Source organism: Felis catus, chromosome C1 (genome assembly GCF_018350175.1).
Source record: "Felis catus isolate Fca126 chromosome C1, F.catus_Fca126_mat1.0, whole genome shotgun sequence".
In the NCBI taxonomy this organism is placed as follows: Eukaryota; Metazoa; Chordata; class Mammalia; order Carnivora; family Felidae; genus Felis; species Felis catus.
Window position 1 is genome coordinate 79,738,503 of NC_058375.1, and position 25,332 is coordinate 79,763,834.

At 38.3% G+C, this 25,332-nt stretch overlaps 1 protein-coding gene across 2 annotated transcripts; it reads right to left on the reverse strand.

Moving 5' to 3' along the window:
• Positions 1–1,446: 1,446 nt before the first annotated feature.
• DNTTIP2 (deoxynucleotidyltransferase terminal interacting protein 2) lies at positions 1,447–22,562 on the reverse strand. Of its 2 annotated transcripts, XM_011284866.4 has the most exons (7): positions 21,288–22,533; positions 18,641–20,277; positions 16,686–16,824; positions 13,806–13,901; positions 12,234–12,398; positions 10,571–10,680; positions 1,447–2,479 (listed from the first exon to the last, which is right to left on the reverse strand). In XM_011284866.4, the coding sequence occupies exons 1-7, from the start codon at positions 21,357–21,359 to the stop codon at positions 2,386–2,388; spliced, it is 2,313 nt and encodes a 770-aa protein (XP_011283168.2). In that variant the 5' UTR covers positions 21,360–22,533; the 3' UTR covers positions 1,447–2,385. The 2 variants fall into 2 exon arrangements, 1 of the variants encoding a protein (XP_011283168.2); XR_006584555.1 differs by lacking the exons at positions 1,447–2,479; positions 10,571–10,680; positions 12,234–12,398 and adding exons at positions 17,121–17,159; positions 17,976–18,024 and having other exon boundaries at positions 21,288–22,562.
• Positions 22,563–25,332: the final 2,770 nt, after the last annotated feature.

Sequence of the window (25,332 nt, forward strand, 5' to 3'; positions counted from 1 at the left end):
TAAATGTTTCTCTAAAGCAGTTTTTATATCAGTACTGCACGTAGGACTGATTTTTGTTAGACATTAGGAAGCTCAGGCCCCACCTTTACCAACTGTTACACTTGGTTTTATAGAACTGTTTACTGACTTCACCCTGGCTTCATCTGATTTCTACCATCCTCCTTTTCTGTTCCCTCATTTCCTCACTTAAGCCTGTGCAACAAGGTAGGGCGTTTTAGAAATCTTTCAAGGTCTTACAATGTGTTGATGTCCCTTTTATCAGCACACTCTACCATAATGGCACTTTGTATGTTTTATAATGCTTTTCAGCTGAGGAGTCAAGCCACTTTCTCAGTCATTAAGCCTTAGTTCAGGTGAACCAAATTCAGGGACACAAGCCAAAATCACCAAAACCTACTTCTCCATAGAACTGCTTTGCTTAAAAACAAAGGACAAATACATCCATTATTCAAATATACAGATATTTGTAGAAGGTTATTTGTAGATTTCCTTCTGACCTTTACTATAATTATACTTAGATATCTTTCTTTAGTTTTGAAGGTTTAAAATAAATTTAAGATCATATTTGAGATGAAACTATAACATATAAATGTTAATAGAGATACCTTCAAATGATTTTTAGTTGAATTGTTTATTCCACTGAATAAGTTTTGTTAATTGTTAAAAACTCTTCTTTTTGTTCCAAGTTATTTAAGTGGCTCCACAAAAATACATATAACGAAGTAATATTAAAAATGAATCCATGGGGACAGAACAAAAGAGAGCATGTTAAAATGTAACTAAAAGTAAACTCTCAGAACACCTCTATGGTGGCTTATGGACTGACTGAGCTGGACTCGGCACTTAGGCTCAATTCTCTTTCCTCACCACTGCCTCCTAACCTAGAGAGCTCGAATGCTTTTTTTGTGTGGCAAAGATCAGAGGTCACTAATCTTGTTTTCCTTGTAATATGCACTGGACATCACAAATATTTGTCATAGCTGCAGTTTTCAAATACCAAATATTCAACCCATCATGGCATTCATGAGTCAGAAACCATAACGAAAATCATACAGTAGATAAGAAGTTGATATACACCATGACCCTGAGAAAAGCTGGGTAAGTCCTCAACCCTCTGTGCACAGAGACATCATACTGAATGATTATAACAATTTTGAGTCTTCTTACAGCATAGTAGCATGCATGAGTTGAAGTAATGTTCTGAGAACAGCGACTCCTTCTGGAAGAATCTGCGAAGGGTAAACTAACTAACTTCTTGTTTTGATTATTCAATGCTCTCATAGTGGGGTCCTTATTTTACCCAGTGGGAGGCAAAACTTAATATTCTTGGAATAAAAATTTTTCTGTAAAAGAGAACAGATGCAGATACTTGCCTAACTCCACCTATGAATGCCACTGTCAGTTCTAATACTAGGTTGGTTATGATCCCAAGCAATAAACACAAAATACGAGATTTTATATTTACTGAAATCCCAAGGAAGCAGTTTGCTGGAAAAATAGAGGTTCCATAAATGATGACATTAAAGGGAAGAACCCACGAAGAAGAAATGGCCAACACGCCTTGGGTACCACAAGTAGGTTAGTCAGGATGCATACTTCTGCCATTGGAGAAGGAGATAAACCCAACCACTTTAAAATTATTCCTGGCCAAATTAAAATTATACTGATTTAATCCTAGTTCACCTGAAACACAACACTCAATCTAGATAAAATTAATCTTTCCTCCCGTTTTAGTTGCTAGGGAAAGAAAACAGTTCTCCTGTGTCTTCTACCTTTAACCCAAACTTTCTCAGAAGTCTTTGTTACCTTTTTAAGACTTTTTTATAATTTCATGTAGCTTTTCAGTCATACTGCTCCAAAAATACTTTGGTTCCAACTATGACTTTTATACTTGAAACAACTGTAGCTTCACCAATTTTCTGGAGCTAAACTTGGAAATGGGCATTTCCTGTCTACACACACACACACACACACACACACACACACACACACACACACACACACACACACCCCTACATGTGAATCATGGTATTGTTTAGCTTTATTATAGAATTTTAGTTTTTTGTATATGTTAACAAACTTTATACTTTCTAAATGTTTTTTAATTCAATTTTCTTTAAATAACTAAGTGTGGAAAACTTTACAAAAATGTTAATCATCTTAAACTGGTTGATGTTTTCCTTTTTCTCCCTCAAAGGGTCTAAGGATGGGTGGGTCTTTTGTAGACACGCTTGTTTTTATCCCAAGGGGTATGTGATTGATTCTCCCTCAAGTCAACTTCTTTCAGACAGGGCCAGTCTATATTAATTTGTGTGATGGTGTTAGTTCTCAAAAACATCTTGAGTAAACAAAGAGATGTAAAATACGTGGCTTGCTCGGTGAATCTCAATTGCGAAATTTCTTCTTCTTTCGAAACTTCTTTCCTGCTGCATTTGCTGCTTTTTCAGCCATGATCTCTGAGTACTTCCTTCGGTTATATCTAAAAAGAAAACCAAACCTTTAAGTTCTAAAGTATCACATTAGAAGTTAATGTAATGGTGGTTGTATAACTTCTAACCCTCAAAACATTTTTTGCATTATCACTGTTTAATCACATTTGTACTAAGTTGCACCATGTGGAGCTGTACCTGGAGCTGGGAGACTGAGCAGTGAACAAGACAGCCACATTCCCTACCTTCATAGAGCCTGCAGTCCATTGAGGAAAAAATGGCAACTATAAGGGAGGGCTTTTGAAAACTTTGAGCCACTGGACACCCATGCACTATATCCAGTTATCAGATGGTATCAAATGCTTTAAACATTTTTTGTAGGATGAAAATGTAAAAATAGACTAATGCAGAAGCAGATATGAGGCTCTATCTATCTTTAAGCCAGACATTAAAGAGATCTGCACTAAATTATTTTTGTTTTGTTCATGAAAATATTTGTTTTTGTTAATGTGTAATGGGATATTATTTTAAAAGGAATTAATAAATATTTTTGAAGTTTCTTAATTTTAATTGCCATTATGGCAAATATTAATAAAATGTAGTACACAAAAGTTCAAAAGAAGGGCTTATCAGTACAGTTAATTAGGAAAAAGTAAAAATTCTCTAACCTGTAAAATTAGCCAGAGAGTTCTAGACCACTTTCACTGTTACATAAATCTGTTATTACTAAAGCTGAGGATTAGCTAATACTCTCTTTAAAACAGAAGCTATTTAACAGTTTTAAGAAAGGCAGAGGGGAGGGGCACCTGGGTGACTCAGTTGGATGTGTGACTCTTGGTTTTGGATCAGGTCATGATCTCATGGTTCATGAGTTGGGAGTTGGAGCCCCGTGTCCGGCTCTGTGCTGACAGAGTGGAGCCTGCTTGGGATTCTCGGTCTCCCTCTCTCTCTCTGCCCCTCCCCTGTGCACAGGCTCTCTCAAAAATAAACATTTTTGTTTAAATGTTTAAAATAAACATTTAAAAAATAAAACAGAAGCTATTGAAGTACATACAATAGTACAGCTCACTCAATCCCACAAGAAGTCAGCACCACAATTTACACACATTCTAACAAATGTAAGATTACATTAAAAATGAAACAAAATCAAATGTGTTCAAACTTCAGTGACATTAAAGTAATATAGACTGCTATACACATGGGATGCTACATATGAATCCAATGATGACCACAAATCTAAAACCGTAACAGATACACAAAAAATAAAGAGAAAGGAATCCAAGCATAATACTAAAGAAAGCCATCAAACCGTAAAGGAAGAGAGCAAGAGAAGAAAGATCAGAGAAAAACTATAAAAACAACCAGAAAACAATTAAAATGGAAATAATTACAACCTATCAGCAATTACTTTAAATGTAAATGGCCTCAATGTTCCAATCAAAAGACACAGGGTGAATGACTGAATAAAAAAGGAAGACTCCTCTATATACTTCCTACAAGAGACTCACTTCAGCCTGAAAGTGAAGGAATGGAAAGAGATATTCCGTGCAAATGAAGTGGGATGGGGGGTGGGGGGTGGGGGGTGGGGGGGACAGGGTAGCAATACTTGTATCAGATGAAATAGACTAAAAATAAAGGCTGTTGCAAGAGACACAGAATGGCATTATATAATAAAGGGATCCAACAACAGGATATAACTATTGTAATTTCTATGCATTCAATATAGAAGCCCCTAAATAGATAAAGCAAAAACTAACAGACATAAAGGGAGAAACTGACAGTAATACAATAATTGTATTTTAACACCCCATTTAACACCAACAGATAGATCATCCAGACAGAAAATCAAGGAGAAAACAATGGCTTTAAACAACATGCTGGATCAGATGGACCTAACAGAACGGTCCATCCCAGGAACAACAGAATACACATTCTTTTCTTTTTTCTTAATACATAATTTATTGTTATGCTTTTCTTTATTTACTTTTTAATGTTCACTTATTTTTGAGAGACAGAGAGAGAGAGACAGAGCATGAGTGGGGGAGGGGCAGAAAGCGAGGGAGACACAGAATCAGAAGCAGGCTCCAGGCTCTGAGCTGTTAGCTCAGAGACCGATGCGGGGCTTGAACTCACAGACCATGAGATCATGACCTAGGCTGAAATCGGACACTCAACTGACTAAGCCACCTAGGTGCCCCATGAATACACATTCTTTTCAAGTGGAACAGTGAACATTCTCCAGGATAGGTCACATGCTAGCTCATAAAACAAGTCTCAATAAATTTAAGACTGAAATCTTACCAAGCATCTTTTCTAAAGATAATGATGTGAAACAAAATGAATTATAAGAAAACAAACACGGAAGCTAAACAACATGCTACTAAACAACCAATGGGTCAATGAAGAAATCAAAGAGGAAAAAAATACATGAAGACAAATAAAAAATGAAAATGGTCAAAAATCTTCGGGACACAGCAAAAGCAGTTATGAGGCAACTTTATTGTGATAAAGGCCTACCTCAAGAAAGAAATACTTCAAACAATGTAACCTTACACCTATAGGAACTAGGAAAGAACAAATGAAGACCAAAGTTAGTAGGATGGAAATAAAGATCAGAATGGAAATAAATGAAACAGAGACTAAAAAAACAAAAAAGCCAGACTCGTCAAGAAAAGAGAACTCAAAATCAGAAATGAAGGAGAATTAATAGATACCACAGAAATACAAAGAATTATAAGAGAATACTAAAATAAAAATATATGCCAACAAATTGTGGACAACCAAAAAAAAAAAAAAAAAAAAAAGATAAACTGCTAGAAACATAAAATCTTCCATAACTGAATCAGAAATAGGAAATTTGAACAGACCTATTACTAGTAACAAAACTGAAACAGTACTCCAGACTCTCAACAAAGTTCAAGATCAGATGGATTCACAGCTGAATACTATCAAACATTTAAAGAACAGTTAACATCTATTCTTCTCAAACTATTCCAAAAAATAGAAAAGGAAGGAAAAACTTCCAAATTCAATCTGTAAGGCATATTCCTGATACTGAAGCCAGACAAAGACACCACAAAAACAAAAAAACCCCCAAAACACTACAGGTCAATATGCCTCATGAACAGAGATGTAAAAATCCTCAACAAAATATTAGCAAACCAAATCCAACAATGTTAAAAAAAATCATTTACCACCATCAAATGGGATTTAATCCTCAGATTCAAGGGCAGTACAATATTTGCAAATCAATGTGGTGCATTAGTAGGAAAAAGGATAAAAACCACACGATCATCTCAGTAGGTGACCAAATACAACATCCATTTATGATTTAAAAACTCTCAACAAAGTGGGTTTAGAGGAAACCTACCTCAACAAAAGAAAGGCCATATATGAAAAACAACTAACATCATACTCAATGGAGAAAAACTTTAAGAGCTTTCCTTCTAAGATTAGGAACAAAACAAGGATGTCCACTCTCGCTAGTTTTATTCAATATAGTACCAGAAGTCCTAGCTGCAGCAATTACAGAAAAGAAATACAAGGTATCCAAATTGGTAAGGAAAAAGTAAAACTGTCACTACTTAGATGACCTGACATACACATAGAAAACCCTAGACACTAACAAAACACTAACAAAGTGTTTAACCCTAGACACTAACAAAACACTAACAAAGACACTAACAAAAAATAATCAGAATAAATAAATTCAGTAAAGCTGTAGAATACAAAATTAATATGGAAGTTGCATTTCTGAACGCAAATAATGAAGTAGCAAAAAGAGAAGAAAACAATCCCATTTACAATTGTACCAGAAAGAAAATACCTAGGAATAAATGTAACCAAGGAAATTGAAACAACCTATATGCTGAAAGCTTTAAGACACTGATGAAAAAAACTGAAGACAACACAAATGGAAAGATGTATCACACTCATGTACTGGAAGAATTAATATTTGTAAAATGTCCATAGCACCCAACATAATATACAGAATCAGTACAATCCCTGTTAAAATACCAACAGCATTTCTTGAAGAGCTAGAACAAATAAACCTAGAATTTGTATGGAACCACAAAAGACATCAAATAGCCAAGGCTATCTTTAGAAAGAAGAACAAAGCTGGAGGTATCATAATCCCAGATTTCAAGATACACTACAAAGCTATAGTAATCAAAACAGTAAGATACTGACACAAAAACAGACACAGAGATCAATGGAAGAGAATAGGGAACCCAGAAAATAAACACACACTTACACGGTCAATTAATCTAGGACAAAGGAGGCAAGAATATACAATGGAGAAAAAGTCTTTTTAATAATTGGGAAACCTGGACAGCTACATGCAAAAGAATGAAACTAGTCCACTTTGTTATTCCATACACAAAAATAAACTCAAAATGGATTAAAGAACTAAATATGAGACCTAAAACCATAAAACTCCTAGAAGAAAACACAGACAGTAATACCTTAGGACATAAGTCTTAGCAACATATTTATGGATAGGTCTTCTCAGGCAAGGGAAAACAAAAGCAAAAATAAACAAGTGGGACTACACCCAAATAAAAAACTTTTGCAAAGCAAAGGAAACCAACAAAACAAAAAGAGACAACCTACTGAATGGAAGATTTATGTGGAAATGGTATCTGATAAGGAGTTAGTATTCAAAATATGTAACTTCCACAATTCAGACCAAAAAAACCAATCTGATTAAAAAATGGGCAAAGGGACCATAACATTTTCCCAAAGAAGACATACAGAAGGGCAATACACATGAAAAGATGCTCAACATCACTAATTACCAGGCAAAATAAAATCAAAACCACAGTGAGACATCATATCACACCAGTCAGATTGGCTAGTATCAAAAATACAAGAAGCAACAAATGTTGGCAAGGATTTGGAGAAAAGGGAACCTTCGTGCACTGTTGGTAGGAATAGAAATTGGTGCAACCCCTGTTGAGAACACCATGGAGGTACCTCAAAACATTTAAAATAGAAATACCACATGACTCAGTAATTCCACTAGCGGCTATTTACCCAAATAAAACCTCAAACTTGGAAAGATATATGTACCCCTATATTTATTGCAACATTATTTACAATAGCCAAGATATGGAAGCAACCCAAGTGTTCCAAGGACAGATGATGAATAAAGATGGTGTTAGACACAGACACACAGACACATAATGGAATATTATTGAGCTACATAAAAGAATGAAATCTTGCCATTCATGACAACATGGATAGACCTAGAGGATACTATGCTGAATGAAATAAGTCAAAGAGAAAGACGAACACTGTAGGATTTCACTTACATGTGCAATCTAACAAACAAAAAACAGACTCTCAAATACTAGTTAGAATGGCTATTATCAAAAAGAAGTAACAAGTGTTGGTGAGGATATAGAGAAAAGGGAACACTTGGGCTTGGTTGGTGGGATGTAATTTGGTGCAACCACTATGGAAAACAGTATGGGGGTTCCTCAGAGAGAGACAGATAATAAACTGATGGTTGCCAAAGGGAGGCTGGTGGGGGAATGGGTGAAGTAGGTAAAGAGGATAAAGAGGCACAGACTTCCAGTTGTAAAATAAGTCATGGAGATGAAAAGCACAGCAGAGAATATAGTCAAAATTACAAAAATGTTGTATGGTGAGATGATAACTACACTTATAGTGATGAGCATTTTGTAATGTACAGAATTGTCAAATCACTACGTTGTACACCTGAAACTAATAAAACACTGTATACCAACTATATCTCAACAAAACCAAAAACCACATACAACGCTGAAAATCACATTTCCTTCTGTATATCACACTTACTTCTTCTGTTCCAAGACATTCCTACTAATGGAACATATGACACATTAAAAATGTTAAGTTCCCTATCCTAAAGTATTCAGAGGCCAGAAACCTCTTAAGGAGAATGTTGTAGAAAGAATTAAAACATTCCATGGGCTAGTAGAGTGTTTCACATAGTGTGATACATAAATTTAGGTGATAGACAATATTCACTTAAAGCAATGTATTTATCTTAAGGTACATTACAAAAATTATAAGCCAACTAACCCATTTATACTAGGCAATATAAAGTTTCCTTTTATTTTTTTCTTTTTTAAAAAAAAATTTTTTTTTCAACGTTTATTTATTTTTGGGACAGAGAGAGACAGAGCATGAACGGGGGAGGGGCAGAGAGAGAGGGAGACACAGAATCGGAAACAGGCTCCAGGCTCCGAGCCATCAGCCCAGAGCCTGACACGGGGCTCGAACTCACGGACCGCGAGATCGTGACCTGGCTGAAGTCGGACGCTTAACCGACTGCGCCACCCAGGCGCCCCTTATTTTTTTCTTAAAAAATTCTAAGTTTATTTATTCTGAGAGAGAGAGAGAGAGAGAGAGAGAGAGAGAGCGCGCGCGCACGCGAGCGAGCGCATGCCAGCAGGGGAGGGGCAGAAAGAAAATCCTAAGCAGGTGCCAGTGTCAGCGCAGAGCCTGATGTGGGGCTTTCATGAACTGTGAGATCATGACCTGAGCCAAAGTCAAGAGCTGGATGCTTAACCGACTGTGCACCCAGGGGCCCCTAAAGTTTCCCTTTAAAATAAAAGCAGGCAACATACACATGATGCAAACATGAAAATGGTACTCAGTGACTGAAGTATGGGAACAATGAACTGTAAGACTACCTCTAACCTGCAATTTTATGAGTTTCATTCTACGAAATTTCTAGTTTACTGCCATCTTCCTCATGCTATTACTTTTTAGTGAAAGCACTATCAACACTGCTGTGATTTCTGAGATTGCTAGCATCGAGATTACAAAATACAGGCCAATTTTTAACCAGAACATATGGATCACACTTAGTAAGCAAAGAATCAGCTTGCACCACACCTCTGTGGGGATGGAGAGAAAACGACAGGCTTGAGATAGAATAGGAGAGACAGTCTGAATGTGGGATTAAAGGAAGTGCTAACCGATGGATGGTGATGCTGTTCAGTCATGAGGTACAGAGCACTGGGAAAGGATTAGACTGTATTGCAAGGGTGGGGTCAGGAAAGACCAAGTTAGCCCTTAGAGGTGTTTGTGAGATATCCACTGGATGCTCCTGAGGCAGCAGATGGCTATGTGGGTATGGACTCAAGAGAGATCCGGACTACACATAATACATTTGGAAGCCAGCAGTATATAAATTATAACTGACGCCCTATGGGGGATGAAACTCCCAAGGAGAGAGTAGTGAGAAAAGAGCATTGCTTATTTCTAAAATTTTTACCATTACCAGACTAATTAGGTTATGTAACACTTGGGTTAAATTTGTTTTCCATGCTGACAAAGTTTTTAAAACCCTTGGACAGACCTTTTCACTTTTGCTATTAAACCAATCTGGAAGTTCAACAAGGGTTTCTGTATGAGGTATGCTTTTAAATCTCCTAGAATACACACATAGCTGCTTTAAGGACATTTAAACATACTCCCAATTGCTCCCATCTTAAAAAAATCCTCCAACTCCACTTCCACTTCACAAACTTCAAAGAATTGTCTTCACGTCTCCCAACTCTCTCCAATCCAGTTTCCTCCCCGTCACTCCCCTAAAACTCCTGGCAAGAATGCTGTGACCCCCACGTAAATCCAAAGGAAGTTTTTAGTTCTTATTTGATCTCTCTGCAGCATTTATTCCTGTTAACCATTCCCTCCAGTTTATATCTGCTTGTAACACTCTCTTGCCTGACTGCTATGACACTATGCCATCCTGGTTGTCTTAATGTCCATTGGCCATTCTTTCCCATTCTCCTTCACAGGTTCAGTCTCCTCTAGCCAGTCAAATATTTACGAGCTTCCATGTGAAGCAGTAGTTCTAAACTGGGAACTGCTTATGCCCCACAGGGGACATCTGAAAATGTCAGTAGTCATTTCTGTCACATATTGGGAATGGAGTGCTACTGACTTATAGTGGGCAGACACCAGGGATGATGTTAAACATTCTACAATGCACAGGACAGTTCCCCCTAATAAACAGTTATCTCATCCAAAATGTAAATAGTGCTGCCATGCTAAAGCATTTAAAAATTACCTGAAATTTAAAAGTTTATGTATGTTCGAAAGGAAAGCATATATAATTCAAAATGAAACCTAAATTCCTTTACCTTCTGAACTCAGAATCAGCCAGCAGTTCTTCCACAATAGTTCTCTTCCTTTGTTTTTTGGGAATTCGGGAATGGTAGAAGTCAGCTGGATTGTCAACAATGGTTCCAATCTATGAGCAAATGATTGAAACAAATCATGTAATACTTGAATGCTAAGTTGCCTTCATATTTCAGGGTAGCTCTAACAAATTGTATTTATAGAAAGGAAAGGAAAACCCAACTTAAATTGAACTGATATTAAAGTTAGTTTTGCCATTTTTTTAAAGCAAAAAGAAGCCACTTATTCAATTGGCATTGGGTCCTACTAATGACATTTCAATAGAATTTATAGTGAAGTCAAAAATCCTTTTATGTAATTTAGTGCTAGGCAGTACAGCAAACTCTTGATGAACAGTGTAACTAGAAAAGTGGGACAGAGAATTTAAATTCTTTTACGTTTTAGTTTCTCAATATAACTGACACATAGTAATTCTACTACACACTTATTTGATCTCATACGTTATCATAAATGCTACCTTCTTAGTAACCACTCTGTTCATACATTCAACCAAGTAAAACTTACAGTGTCTACTATGTGCCAAATACTGTGCTAAGTGTTTGGGAAACAAAGACAACATCTGGCTCCTGCCAGCAAAGAGCCCACAGTCTTAAGGAAAATCCATAGACAAGTAACTAAAAGATTAAAGCATAACATATTATGCTGAACAAAACACTGCAGATGCCATGAAAAGATAAGTGACCACTTCCACCTAATGGAAGTCAGCGTTTCACAAGGATGACATTTTAGCTTAGATTCGTATGGGCAAAATTTCACCAAGCAAACATAGCAGAGCTAAGTACATCATGCAAAGTCGGAATGCCAAGACCAGTTTGTGTATATTCTGAAAAGACAGTGGCTGAGTGTGTTGGAGCTTAAGAGGGCTATGTGACAAAAGAAGGGCTAGTTAGCCAGTTGGAGTGCAGACTATATTATAGACTCTACCCTCTGTGTCATAAAGAAACATCGAAGGTATCATTGCATGATACCTGTGATATCACTGAGCAGAGGTGTATCATGAGCAGACTGCCTTTTTTTTTTTTTTTTTTTTTTGTAAAGAATAGATGACTGGCTACAAAGTAAAGGATAGACTATAAGGGAGAGCACACCTGGAGGAGAAGGACTACTATAGTAATTCAGATGACTGACAAGTAAGGTAATCAACAAGAACAGAATAAAGTTGACAGCTACCAGAGGGTGAATCAACTGGATTTTCATCTGCAAACACTTTGAAAACCAACTTTTAACTTATTTTCAGCATTTGCCTGGAGATGACCCTCTACCTGGAGAAGTTGAGTTTGGTGCAAATGATTCCCTATGTCCTCCTCCATCCTGTAAGGATTCTTGCTGTTAGGCTAATATTATTTGTACACGATACACCCAACTTAGAGGTTCCGTAACTTTTAGAGGTATGACCTGGCAACTTAGTTACCATTTGCAACACCTTCTCTCTATAGAGAACGCCATTACAAGTTGGTGGCCAACTGGGTTCCGGCCATTATTACACAGCCTAACCAGATGTGCGTCATAAATATTCATCTGTGTTAAGAGTAAACAGAAAGAACACTATAGTGCTCTCCAAACTAAAATCCACAGAACATCACCACCACCATTGTTGTTTCATACCTGGAAGTACTTGGGGAAGCCATCCCTATCATTTTTCTTGTAAAACCTTTTTGGGTCCATGCTAGCTCTCATCTTCAGTGCTTTGAGATCATTTTTAAGTTCATCTGTCAATTCTGGAGCTTTCATACCAAACCAGCCATCACCCGCTGATTTTTGTCGTTCTTTCTGAAATTCAGATTTCAAGAACAATTAAACCAAAAATTCTGACCTTAATAAGCAGTGTATAAACTATACCTCATTCCCTCCAAAATTATATATAGAGAATTTCATGAATTAAAAACAAAAGAGGTTACTTTACAGAATATATTAGTCCTCAGATTCACCTTTCATAAAAGAAATTGAATCACAAGTGTTTACTTTGGTAAATTAGGCACAGTATTATCAGTTTCATAAATGAGGGTTCCTTAAAATTTATTTTGTGTCTTAGTAAGAATTGCTGATTTGCCAGAGAATAACCCACACCTTTAATCTTTATTCTGTAATCTGGCCTACACAAGAGATAGTGTATAAAAACATTTTCACTTCTGGAGCTTGTATGTTAACATTAACATTTTTATTCAGTCACCCAGGTGACTCAAAGTCACTTAGTCTGACCAGTCCAGAAATTTATGTTATTTCTAAAATTAAAAAAAAAAAAAAAAAAAAGGATTCTATTCTTTGAGAAACTCCCAGCAAGTTATTTACCTAATTTTATTTTTCATTCATACAACATTATGGAGTGTCTACCACATGCCCGTAATGCTCCACCTTAGTGCTGAGACATTACCAGGGGAACACCCTCAAATTTCCTTCAAGCTCCCTTGATAACTTTACCCTTATTAGTTGAAATGATAGATGGAAACAATCCCATATTTTTACAAAAGAAACTAGTTTGTTAGGGATGCCTGGGTGGCTTAGTCGGTTGAGCATCTGATTTTACCTCAGGTCATGATCTCATGGCTTGTGAGTTTGAGCCCTGTGTCGGGCCCTGCGCTGACAGCTCAGATACCTGCTTCAGATTCTGTCTCCATCTCTCTCTGCACCTCCCCTCTGTTCATGCACTCTCTCTCTCTCTCTTTCTCTAATATAAACTTTAAAAAAAATAAAAAGTAAATAGTTTCCTACCATCTCAGTGGGCAGACTACAGAGACCTGGGTTTTTTTTTACATTAAGTTCCCTACGACAGCTTACAACAGAGCCCTTAACTCTTTGTGAACAGTACCTATAAACCAAGAGGTGTGGACAGTAACCTTATATGCTGGCTGTCTAAGGAAGGGGAAAAAATTTTCACCAAGTGAAAATCTATATAAAACGTGTTTATGAAACTGTATTTTATGGGCCCTTAAATTTTTGTGACAACTTTCTTTGCAAATACATTTTTTTTTAAGATTTTACTTTTCTTACATAATCTCTACACCCATCATGGGGCTAGAACTCACAACCCTGAGATCAAGAGTCACGTGCTTTACTGACTGAGCCAGCCAGGTGCCCCCAAAATACATATCTTTAAGTTACACGACCATGGTGTATAAGCTGAATATATATAGTCAAACACACCTAAACATTCTAAATAATGAGAGCCACTATACTTACTCTGCGTTTTTTCTGAAGTTGATACTTTGATTCACTATATGGTGGGACACAGTAGTTTTTTTCAAAATCAGGAGTAATGATGGTTTTCTGCAAAAGCTGCAAAAATATTAAATTGGTTTTAAAAATATCAGAATATCATATAATCTTTTCCAACATCTTTTACCTTCTAAGCAAAACATCTCCCACACTGAAGACTACTCCAAATATATTAGCCCTCTTTATATACAACCATACTACTGCAAAGTTGTTTCAGTCCTTAAGTTTGTCTATTACAATAAAAATGCTTTAGAAGGCAAACTGAAGGATTATTTTAGGAAACTTCATCTTTTTCATTTGTTTTTCATTTCTTTTTCTAAACTAAATCAGCACACGTCAGATTTACATTAATTTGTCTAACTTGTTTTCATGGATTTGCAACCAGCCACTTGCACCAAACTGGAAAATAAAGTCAACAGGAAAAATGCCATAACAGCTCTTGAAATCTCTGAAAAAAACAAGCAAAAAAACCCTAGCCTTTAGTAAGTTCTTTTGATGTTGGTAAAACAGCTTCCTCTGATCTGAGGAGTTGATATTAAGTACAGTGATATAAATCTGATTAAACAACACACACTTTTTTATATCAACGAAATCATCCTGTCTCGATAAATCTGCTTTGTACAATTCAACAACATATCTCAGACACTCTTTTAACATCAATTCACACATAGATCAACTTCATACTTTTTAATAGCTGTTACGCACTAATTTTTCTTCCAATATTTAAGTGTCCATCAAACCTTTTCCCACTTAAACACTATAAACATCATCTCTACACACATATGATTATTTCTGTAAGATTCTAAGTTTTGACAGGTAATGCTAAATTGCCTTGTATTCAAGTAAGGTTAAATCCTACCAACGGTTAATCAGTGCCTTTTTCTTTACATTGCTACCAACACTAGGTATTTTTGTGTGTCGGTAGTGGTGCCTTATGGCCGTTTCCATTTGCTGTTGATCATCTTTTTGTGTATTTATTAGTTATATACAAGTCTTCTGTGGGAGATGCCTGTGCTTTTGGGGGTTCTTTTTCAGAGGTTCTTCTGCATTTTTTGTTTGCATACGGTAAACAAATATTGTCATAATACTATTTATGTTACTAAAAAGTGCTTCAGGGTAATTAGTCCTCTCCCATAGTGTAAGAACTAAAGAAGACTGCTCCTGAGCCCTCAAAATAGTTCACAGAAATATTAATTTGGTCAATAATATTTGAAAGTAATCAATTCAGAAATCCTCAATTCAGGTTCAGGCGTAGGAGCTTCTGGATAGTAGAGTAGCAGTCTAGACTTTCCTTTCACTCAGAAATGAGAGCATGACATTTATTTAGCAGATTGTTAGGAGCTTGTTGTGTATCAAGTACTATAGTGTGAGTGAGTGTGTGAGTTTGTGAGTGTGTGTGTGTGTGTGTGTGTGTGTGTGTGTGTGTGTGTAGAGAGAGGTTGGGGGGTGGATGCCACTGACCAGTAGTGGGTAGAGGCCAGGGATGCCGCTACATATACTAAAGTGAACCAGGCACCTTCCTACAACAAAGAGTTACTAGCACAAAAGACCAGTATTGCTGAGGTTGAGGAATCCTGTTTTAGAAATATAAAGCTAAAAGACAGGAAAGTAACAATTATATGATCAATAATGAGTCAACTCCATATTGGGTGTTGCAGAAGCACAGAGGTGGTGGAAAAGACCAGAGTTGCAGAAGCACAGAGGTGGTGGAAAAGACCAGAGTTGGAGAATGTCTCCCAAAGGCAGTGGTCTATGAACTCTGCACTGGCTTTGGAAGAGCAGGACATGTTCAGGGAACACAGCATGTGAACACAGCTGAAGGAACAGAGGCACCTTGTTTTGAAGAACCACTGAAGGACTTAAACAGGAGAATTTCATGGTTAGATTTGTGTTTGTGTGTTTTTTTAAGTAAACTCTACACCCAATATGGGGCTTGTACTCACAACATGGAGATCAAGAGTGGCATACCACATATACAACTTCCAACCGAGCCAGATTTGTATTTTTAAAAAGAGAAATCTAGCACAAGTGTGGAGGGTGGCTCGAAGAAAAGAATAAAGAGACCACTGCAGTAGTCTAGATGAAAAAACAAAGCCCTGCACTAGCCAATGACAGTGGGGTGAAAAGGAGGGAACAGAGGACAAGGATGTAAGAAGCGGCATCCCTTAGGCTCAGTGATTGACTGCAAAAGGAAAAGAGATTTTGGCATCATTAACCAGCACAGAGAATACTGAAGAAGGAGCTGGTTCCAGCCAGAAAGAGAAGGAGGGCTATTAGTGAGGTTGAATGCCTGAGCAAATCTGAATAAACAGTCAACAGGCACAACAGGATTTAGACACAACAGGCACAACAGACCTGAAGGGACAGCAAGGCTTGAAAATACAGATTTGGGGAAGCCGTGCACGGTTGTGATGAAAGATGAGGGTTTGGGTGAGGTTGCCTACCCTGGGTTTCCTTCTGCAATTATATGTATAATTTTAGGTCTACATGCAGGTATGTATTTTTCCTGGTGGGGGGAGTGGGCACCCAGTTTTCAGATTCTCAACAGCATCCAGCATCAGATTCAACAGAATCCTGTCCTGGATTCCTACTAAAAATATAGCAGGAAAAGAGAAGAAAACACAACCCCTGGGATAACTGGTAGGTGCAAGAAGAGGAATGCTGATCCTGTATTATTTTTCAAATGTCATCTTTTATAGCTAGGACTTTGAGGGGGGAGAAAAGGAGCACAGTAGGCTAATGTGGTTTTCCTGCAGGAAAATTAGTCTCTTATCAAGGACTAATAATTTCTAGAAGTGACTGCATAGTTCTATGAAAACCAACAGGACACTCCGTGTAACTTACCGTGTCTTTCTTTTTCTCCTTGATCTGTGTTAGGGTTCTCTTGTTTGACTGTAGTTTGTCTGCATTGAAATTAATATACAAACCACCCAACTGCTTGATACTCATACCAGGGTCTATGCTGCTGCTTGTCAGCTTCAGACTGAAAGAGAAACAATCACTTAAAGATCAAGTAATCAAATAAAAATGGAAACAACGGAGACTGTATTTTTATTTGTATTGTTTTTTTAAAAGTTTTTTTCAGAGTGTGTGAGTGAGTAGGGGAGGGGGTCGCAGAGAGAGAGGGAGAGAGAGAATCCCAAGCAGGCTCTGTGCTGTCAGTACAGAACCCAACGCGGGGCTCAAACTCACAAACCGTGAGGATCAGGACCTGAGCTGAAGTCAGATGCTTAACCGACTGAGCCACTAGGTGCCCCGAAACTATATTTTTAAAATCACCTTTTTCTTTCTCTCCTTTACTGCCAATGACCTCTCCCCCTACAAAAAAAAGAAAAATCTTACTTTTACAATGGATTCTGAAAAACTGAATACATGTTTTAAATCTAATACAACCATTTAGAAGAACATTCTAGGATGAATAATGAATGAAAAAGTTTTTTTTGATTTCCTAGATTTTCTTAAAGATTAAGACCACATAATATGCCAATGTACTTCATAAAGGAATTTTATAAAGAAAAGAATTACAGAAAAGAAGAGATACATCTGGCAGTCTAGCTCAACTTCATACACAGGCAGTGAGTTAACAAATATACACCTGCCATCGCTAGTAACAATGAGAAAGGTTTTGAACTTCCAAGTTACCCAAACTTAAAACGTTTTCCTGGGTAACTAAGGGCATTTGGTAATGCTTCTAAATCAGTGAGTTTTAAACAGTAATGAGTATCTGTATTTCCCACTGAAGGTTTTTAAAAATATAGAAGTCATATTCCAGGATCTACCAAATCGGAATCTTCTACAGTTGGGTCTAGGCTCCTGCTATATTTATGCAATAAGAATTTCTACTTTTACATTACTGAAAGGTCCTGTTTATAAGCAAATACATTTGGACTTATAGTTACTTTCTTACCTAATTATTCATATAAACAGCAGTTGAAAGCTTTGATCAATCTCTACTGGAAAGTGAAATCACTACTGTAGTGGTTTGGCAGTGACTCTCAACCCTAAAGGTACATCAGAATTATCCTGGAGGAGAGTGACTTTAAAAAATAATAAATATGTCTGCGGCTAGCCTCAGAGGTTTATTTCATTGGTTTAGAGTGAAGACTGGGCATCCATTAATGTATAGGCCCTTACCAAGGATGTCTGTATTTCCAGTGGATACATTGCCACCAGGGACCTGTGCCTAGAAAAACAAATTTAAAAGAGAAAACAAAAGAAACTAAAGAAATAGCCCCAAACATTGGTACTTTTCAATGGGTGACAGATTATAGGTGATTATTTTTCCTCCAGCTTTTCTCTATTTTTCAACTTGTCTGCATGGAGGAAAAGAAAAAAAAGTTCCTTTCCTTTCATGTTGTTCTTAACTATCATGTAGGAAAATCTTTAATAGATTTCTAATAGGTCACTGGTGGGAGAAATAGGACTAACAAAGGCACACACAGAGACCAGGGAAATGGGGGATAAAAGAGCTCTTTCATAAAGAACCGAGGCAGGGGCTCCTGGGTGGCTCAGTCCGGTAAGTGGCTGACTTGTGCTCAGGTCATAATCACACAGTCTGTGAGTTCGAGCCCCACATCTGGCTCCCTGCTGTTAGGGCAGAGCCTGCTTCAGATCCTTCCCCCCCCACCCCCTTCCCCGCTCATGCTCTCTCTCAAAAATAAACAAACATTAAAAGAAAGAAAAAGAACATGAGACAGTAATTTTCTCAATTCCCTTGATTTCTTTTATATTTTTATGGTAAATTAGCCACTTGAAGTATGTATCAAAAACCTACTTTTAAAAATAAAGGTAAAACTTACAGTTTAGACTTTGTGCTATTTAGTAAGTCGTCTTCATCACTAAAGTCATCATCTTTATTTCTGTCAAGGTCTGATGGTTCTTCACTTTTTTCATCTTCTTCCCCCTCTTCTTCCTCAGGGGCAACCTCACTTGCCTTGTCTCCCTCATCCAGGTAAAAATGTTTATCAGTACTCAGTCCGGGAGTTGTGTCGATTACAAACAATGGATTGTCACAAGACATATTTTCTGAGTCTCCATTTAATGACTCCTTTTGACCATTATTTTCAACAAAACACACAGTGTCCTCTTCGTTCTCACTGTTTTCAGACTGCTGGCTCTCATCACTGCTGAGCACTAATAAAACAGAATCACCTTTATCCAGAGATGTGTTGAGCTCAGACTTGAACAGTTTGGTTTCGCTCTCAAAATCTATACCCCTTTCGTCATTCATGTCTTCACGGATACCTTTGACCGTGCACTCTTCATCACTACCACCACCAAATTCTGTCAGGTCACTTGTTTTTTTGGTGTGCTTTCTCTCTTCATTCCATCTGTCCACTTCTACCACTGCAAATGTCTGAGCTAACGATTTCATTATAGCCTTACAGTTCAGATGTGAGGACTCTGATGTAGTTTTGTTATTTTGGGGGGTTGACTGCCTCTGAGAAACTAACTGCTGAATGTCAGTGTCCTGAGGTTCAGAAAGGCTCTCCAACTGAGAATTTTTCTCATTTCTTTCTTTCTCCTCCTCTACCATTCCTTTGGATTCTTCATCTAAATTCTTACAATTCTGTTTTGTTACTTCTTTGAGAGGTACAACACTGGCCTGTTTTTCCTCTCTTAGATTAGAACGTTGACGTTTTTGCACTGCTTTTTTTCCCCCTGAATTTCTGTGGAAGGAATCATCAAAGTCATTATAAGTTTCATTACTACAGAAATTTGGCTTATTTATCTGAGAAAGAGATCTTGCAAGTAAACAAGCTGTTTGTCTGGTATCTGAATCCTCTGAATTCGTTGGCAAATTTATAATCTGCTTTTCAGTTTCTGGTACAACGTTAGCATATTTCTCCTCAGTTTGTGACTGTAATTTCTTCTGCATACTTCTTGTTGTTCTCATAGTTGTAACTTCAGAAAATGAAGAAATGTCTGAGTATGATGATTCAGCATCAGAAATAATTTCTGCATATAATTCTTGGTTTGGCTCACTTAGGGATTTAGCCTTACTTCTTCTAGTTCTTGTAGTTATTAATGTGGGGGGCACAATTCTAGAAATACCTGAGACATGTGATTCAGCTTCAGAGTCATCGTCTTCTTCAGCATGAGACTGATTTATTGGAGTTATTTTCAGCCTTTTCCTAACACTAGACACCGGGGTGCATGCAACCAAGATCTGCCGTCTCCTAGTTACTCTTAAGATGGGATCCTGGAGCTCAGACACAGAAGAACAATCTGACTCTACCTCAGAGGTCTCTCCATCAGTATACGGCTTGTTTATCTCTGGTAATGAGACTGTAGTTCCACTCTTCCTCTTTCTGCTTTTAGGAGTTCTAGGGACTGGACTTTGTTTCCTAGTGGTTTGTGATTCAGCAGTAGTTGGGTCAACAGGTAGAGATTCTTTCCTGCTTTTTGGATGTGCCTGAATTCTTTTAGCAGAATTCTGGAAGTCAGAACAAATACACTGTCATTTAGGTAGGGCTGGAATTAGGGCAAAGCGAGTGAAATACTCCTCTCAGGAGCAAATTTTAAGAGGGCACTAAAAAACTCCAGTGAGATTAATACAAAGACAACCACCACCACCCACGATTAAAGAAAAAAAAAAAAAAATCAAATACTGGATCTGCCCCTGCATTTGCAGGACCCTTCCTCATAACAACGAGTACCCATGATTTTAAAAAGTAAAAATAAAAAAACACATTGGATCTAACTCTACATTTGGAGGACCCTGCCTCAGTCTTCTCCCCAAGACCTAGATCTAACTTTAGGGAACAAAACAAGTAATTGAAAATTTTCTGCACTGAGTTATCAAATGCCAAATATGCTTGGTGGACCTGCATTCCGACACACACACACACACACAGGAGAAGAGAGAAGAAGGGTAATACTAACTCTGAGCACAGATGTGTTTAGGAACACACACACACACACCAGTGGAATCAGTCGCGTCCCTTACCTTCACGTACCTAAAGGAATTAACGCTCCATTCCCTTGGCCGCACAATCAGACCAGCGGACCACTAGCGCCACTAACAGCCACCAGGCGGCGTCACGGAAGCTCTCCCCAACGCCGAAAGAAAGTGCTGAGGCCATTACCAGCTCCCCCACGTGAAAACGGTCACCTTCTTTTCACCCTCATCAGACTCGTATTTGGTTGCCGAAATTAATCCTCTTTCGTACAGTGCTAACAGGTTAAAAGGCCGCAGCCGTGCACCTGCATTACGGAGGTGTACTGCCCGAAGCAAGTTACCTGACCTCTCTGTTCCCTGCTGAGGACTGCCTTAAAAGATCACAGCGAGGACCAAAAAGGTAGCTACGGGCTTGGCAACGGGCCTGAAACAGGGCAGCGTGCGACCGGCTCGGGCCCTTCCCGCCGCTCGTCCTCACGCTGCTCCGCCGGGCCTGCGCGCCGCCCTACCACCCAAGCGCCGTTCTGCGAAGCGGCGGGCCCTACCTTCTGCTGGGAGTTTTCAGCCAACGTGGCTTGGATCGTGGCCTGAGGCCGTCCGGACCTGGTTACCACCATCTTCCCGGCTCGCGGCCACCTCGGTTCCGGCGCCCCGGAAGTGCGTCAAAGAAGCGACTTGCTAGCCTTTCCCGCGAGGATTCCGGAACTAGCGAGACTCTCGTGCCAGTCTCCGGCCCACGGACCTAGGGATTCCCAAGGCCACGGCTTCTAGCGTTCGCTGCGGTGTTTGCTGTGGAGGACTGATCCACCGGCCTTCTGCAGGGAGTGACCTTCGTGGCGGCGGCGGAACCCGCAGTGACCGAGGGCCCCGTGCCAGTTTCACACAAAACTGGAAAATTGCATCTTCTTTCCAACTTCATCCATCCTCTTATTTGACAGTTCTAAACGTCTTAATGTAGTCATGGGTGTGACCGAAGGAATCATTTGCATTGTTTATAATACCTTTTTTTTTCAACATCCTGCCCTTATTCGTACAGTTAAATATTAATAACATTGAAAGACCCTTTGAGGTAAAGATGTATTTGTTAAATGTCTCAGAAACTCGGAGACTAGTTAGGAAGCTGTGTGATCTAAAGGTGGGATGGTAACTAGTGATCGGAAATAAGCAGAAAAGAAGAAATGTAAATTGTAAAGGAGAGCGATCATTTTGTTTTGTTTTGTTTTTGTTGCAGTGAAGGGAATGACCAGAATCAAAAGACGTTTCATTTTCTTTTAGGATGAAGGATGGAGACCTAGAATATATCTGAGGAGAATGGAAAAGGATTGAAGTAGGTAAACGGATATTGGAAGTGAGAAAGGATGAATGCCTCATCAAATCTATTCTTTACTGTTTTATAAGAGAAAACCAATTTCTCTTACTGTCACAAGACATACTTAAGGGGGCATATTGCCATCTAGCTAAATAGGTCCTTTCGGTAGCTTCCCTTGCAGCCAAATGTGGCTAAATTTTGGCCAATTACATACAAATTAAGGGTTGTGTAGTTATTTAGGGACTACATGAAAAGTAGGGATTTTTCGTATAGGGACTATATGAAAAGAGAGGAGGTCCTCCCTGGACCTTTAATTCTTTAATTCATTTTTCTCCCTGGAAAGCTATATTCTCAGGTTTCATGCAGCAAGTTTGTGCCATGAGGATAAAGCCAAACTTTAGGGATGGCAGAGCAGTGAGAAAGAAAAAGTGAGTCCCTGACAACTGATGGAGCTGCCATTTCAGTCCTAAACAGCCTACTTCTAGATCTGTTTCACCTGAGAGAAATACCTGTGTTTTTATTTTTTTTCTTTTTCAAGTTTTTATTTAAATCCCAGTTAACATACAGTGTAATACTAGTTTCTGGTGTAGAACTTAGTGACTCATCACTTAAACTGTCATCTGGAGATTTTCTGTTACTTGCAGCTGAGCCTAATCCCTACTGAAGAATAGAATAAAAAATAGAAATGGAGGAGTTAGTCACAAAAGAATGCTCCTTCCTTTGAGGCAGGAGGGAAGAGTTGATATCAAGCACAGAGAGAATGTGAATGCAAGGAAATTAAAGGGGAGGAAAGAAGAGGGGCTTTTGGATGGATAACCTCAATCTTCTCTGTAAGTAGAAGATCCATCTACTTAGAGGAATGGAAAAGGTTTAGACTGACTCTTATGGGGAATGTGGTAAAACAAAGGAGGAATTTTAGTATGGCCTAGTAGCAATGAGACTATGTAAGGAAGAACATAAAAGAAAACAGGCTAGATTTAAAGACAAGATAGAATGCTGTAGAGGAAGGAAAATGAACCTATTGGAGGTGGGTAGTGGAGATCAAAAGCATGGAGGACAAAGTGTCAATTATAGTAATAGCAATGAGCTCGAATTTGCTGGGTACTAAGTGCTTTACATGCATTAACTGTACAACTTTAACACGAACAAATTCATGAAAATAGCAATTAAGATCATAGGAGTGGGTATAGAAAATTGGGAAGTATTAGAAAATCAATGTGTAATGTTCACTTGTAAGTATAGCCCCTTTAAAGTAAAACAAATAGGGGCACCTGGGTGGCTCAGTTGGTTAAACAACTGCCTTTGGCTCAGGTCATGATCTCACTGCTTGTGAGTTGGAGCCCTGCATCGGGCTCTGTGCTGACAGTTCAGAGACTGGAGCCTGCTTCGGATCCTGTCTCTCTCTCTCTCTCTCTTTCTCTCAAAAATAAATAAAACATTAAAAAAAAAAAAAAAGTAAAACAAATAAAACCCCCAAACATTACAATCTTAACAAGCTCAAGAAACAAAATGCAAAAATTAAAATGGCAGTACATATTCATAATCTGAGAAGACTGAGCTGGTCTACTATAAACAGTCTGCTGATAATAGGCAAAACTGATGTGTTCCGTTTTTATGTGGGCTAATCAGGTCCGCCATGTTTCTATTTCTACCTTTATTGCCTACCCTCTTTATCCAAGATGGATTTAGGGCCAATCCAGTATACCCAATTTTAGTTAGATATAGTATGAAAATACAGTAGTTATCACTCAGGCTCAAAGGGAAATTCTCCCTTGATAATATTTTACTAATTAAACCTTTAAACTGAAGGTTTGAATCTTTCCATGGAACTTCAAGCATTAACCAAAAGATGGGGGTTTTAGTTCATGAGCCTTCTAAAACTAAATACTATTTGTAACCATTCTGTATTAAATAATATAAAACACTAAAGTTTGGCTTGTAAGATGGTCCCCAATGGTCCAGTCTCCAAGTTTCAAACCTTTGAATGTGGACTGGACTTAACAATGAAAGGAATGACAAGTGATACATATCTATTTTATGATTAGATTACAAAAAAAAAGCTGGCTTCCATCTTGCAGTCTCACTTGTTCATTTTGTGGGAAGCCAGTTGCTTGTTATGAGCTGCCCTTTGGAGACACCATGTGGCAAGGAAGTGAGGGAGGCCTCTTGGCCTATAGCCAACCAGGAACTCATTCCAGCCAACAACCATATGAGCAAGCTTGGAAGTAGACCAACCTCAATCAAGTATATAGATGAGACTGTAATTCCAGCTGATGTTTTTTTTTTTTAATGTTTATTTTTGAGAGGGAGACAGAGCGGAGTGGGGGAAGGGCAGAGAAAGAGAGAGGGAGAACAGAATCTGAAACAGGCTCCAGGCTCTGAGCTGTCAGCACAGAGCCTGACATGGGGCTCAAACTTGGGAACAGTGAGATCGTGACGTAGGCCCAAGATGAACGCTTAAGCCATCCAGGCACCCCCTGACACTTTTGGTTGCAACCTTTTGTGACACTTTGAGGTACCCAGACACAGCAATAAATCAAAGTCACTATCAAATAATTCTGCTTTAAAATTTCAAGTAAGTAGGTGCTCTTTAATGTCTAGCTTCTTGCACTCAGCATGTGTCTGAGATTCATCTATGCTACTGTATGTAATTTTTATTGCTGAGGAGTATTCTATGATAATACAACTCATTTATCCATTCAGCTGTTGATAGCATTTGGGTGGCTTCCAGTTTTCAGCTATTATAAGTGCTATAAACATTTATGTCCTTTTTGGACATATGTTTTTATTTTTCTTGAGTAAATACCTAGAAGAATAATTGCTGGGTCATATAGTAAGTGAACACTTAATTTTGTAAGAAATGTCAAGGTATTTTCCGTAGTGGCATACCATTTTACATTCCCACCAGCAATATCAGAGTTATGCTTGCTCTACATCTTTGTCAGTACTTGGTACTATCAGTCTTTTAAAATTTTAGATATTTTGTGTTTTAGTGACATCTCATTGTGGTTTTAAATTGCATACCCTGATGTTAAGCATCTTTTAATGTTTTTTTTAACGTTTATTTATTTTGAGAGAGAGAGAGAGAGAGAGAGAGAGAGAGAGAGAGAATATGCATGCACGCATGCACTGGGGAGGGGCAGAGAGAGAGGGAGAGAGAATCTCAAGCAGGCTCTGCACTGTCAGCACAGAGCTCCATGTGGGGCTCAATCCCATGAAACATGAGATCATGACCTGAGATGAAACCAAGAGTCAGATGCTTAAATGACTGAGCCACCCAG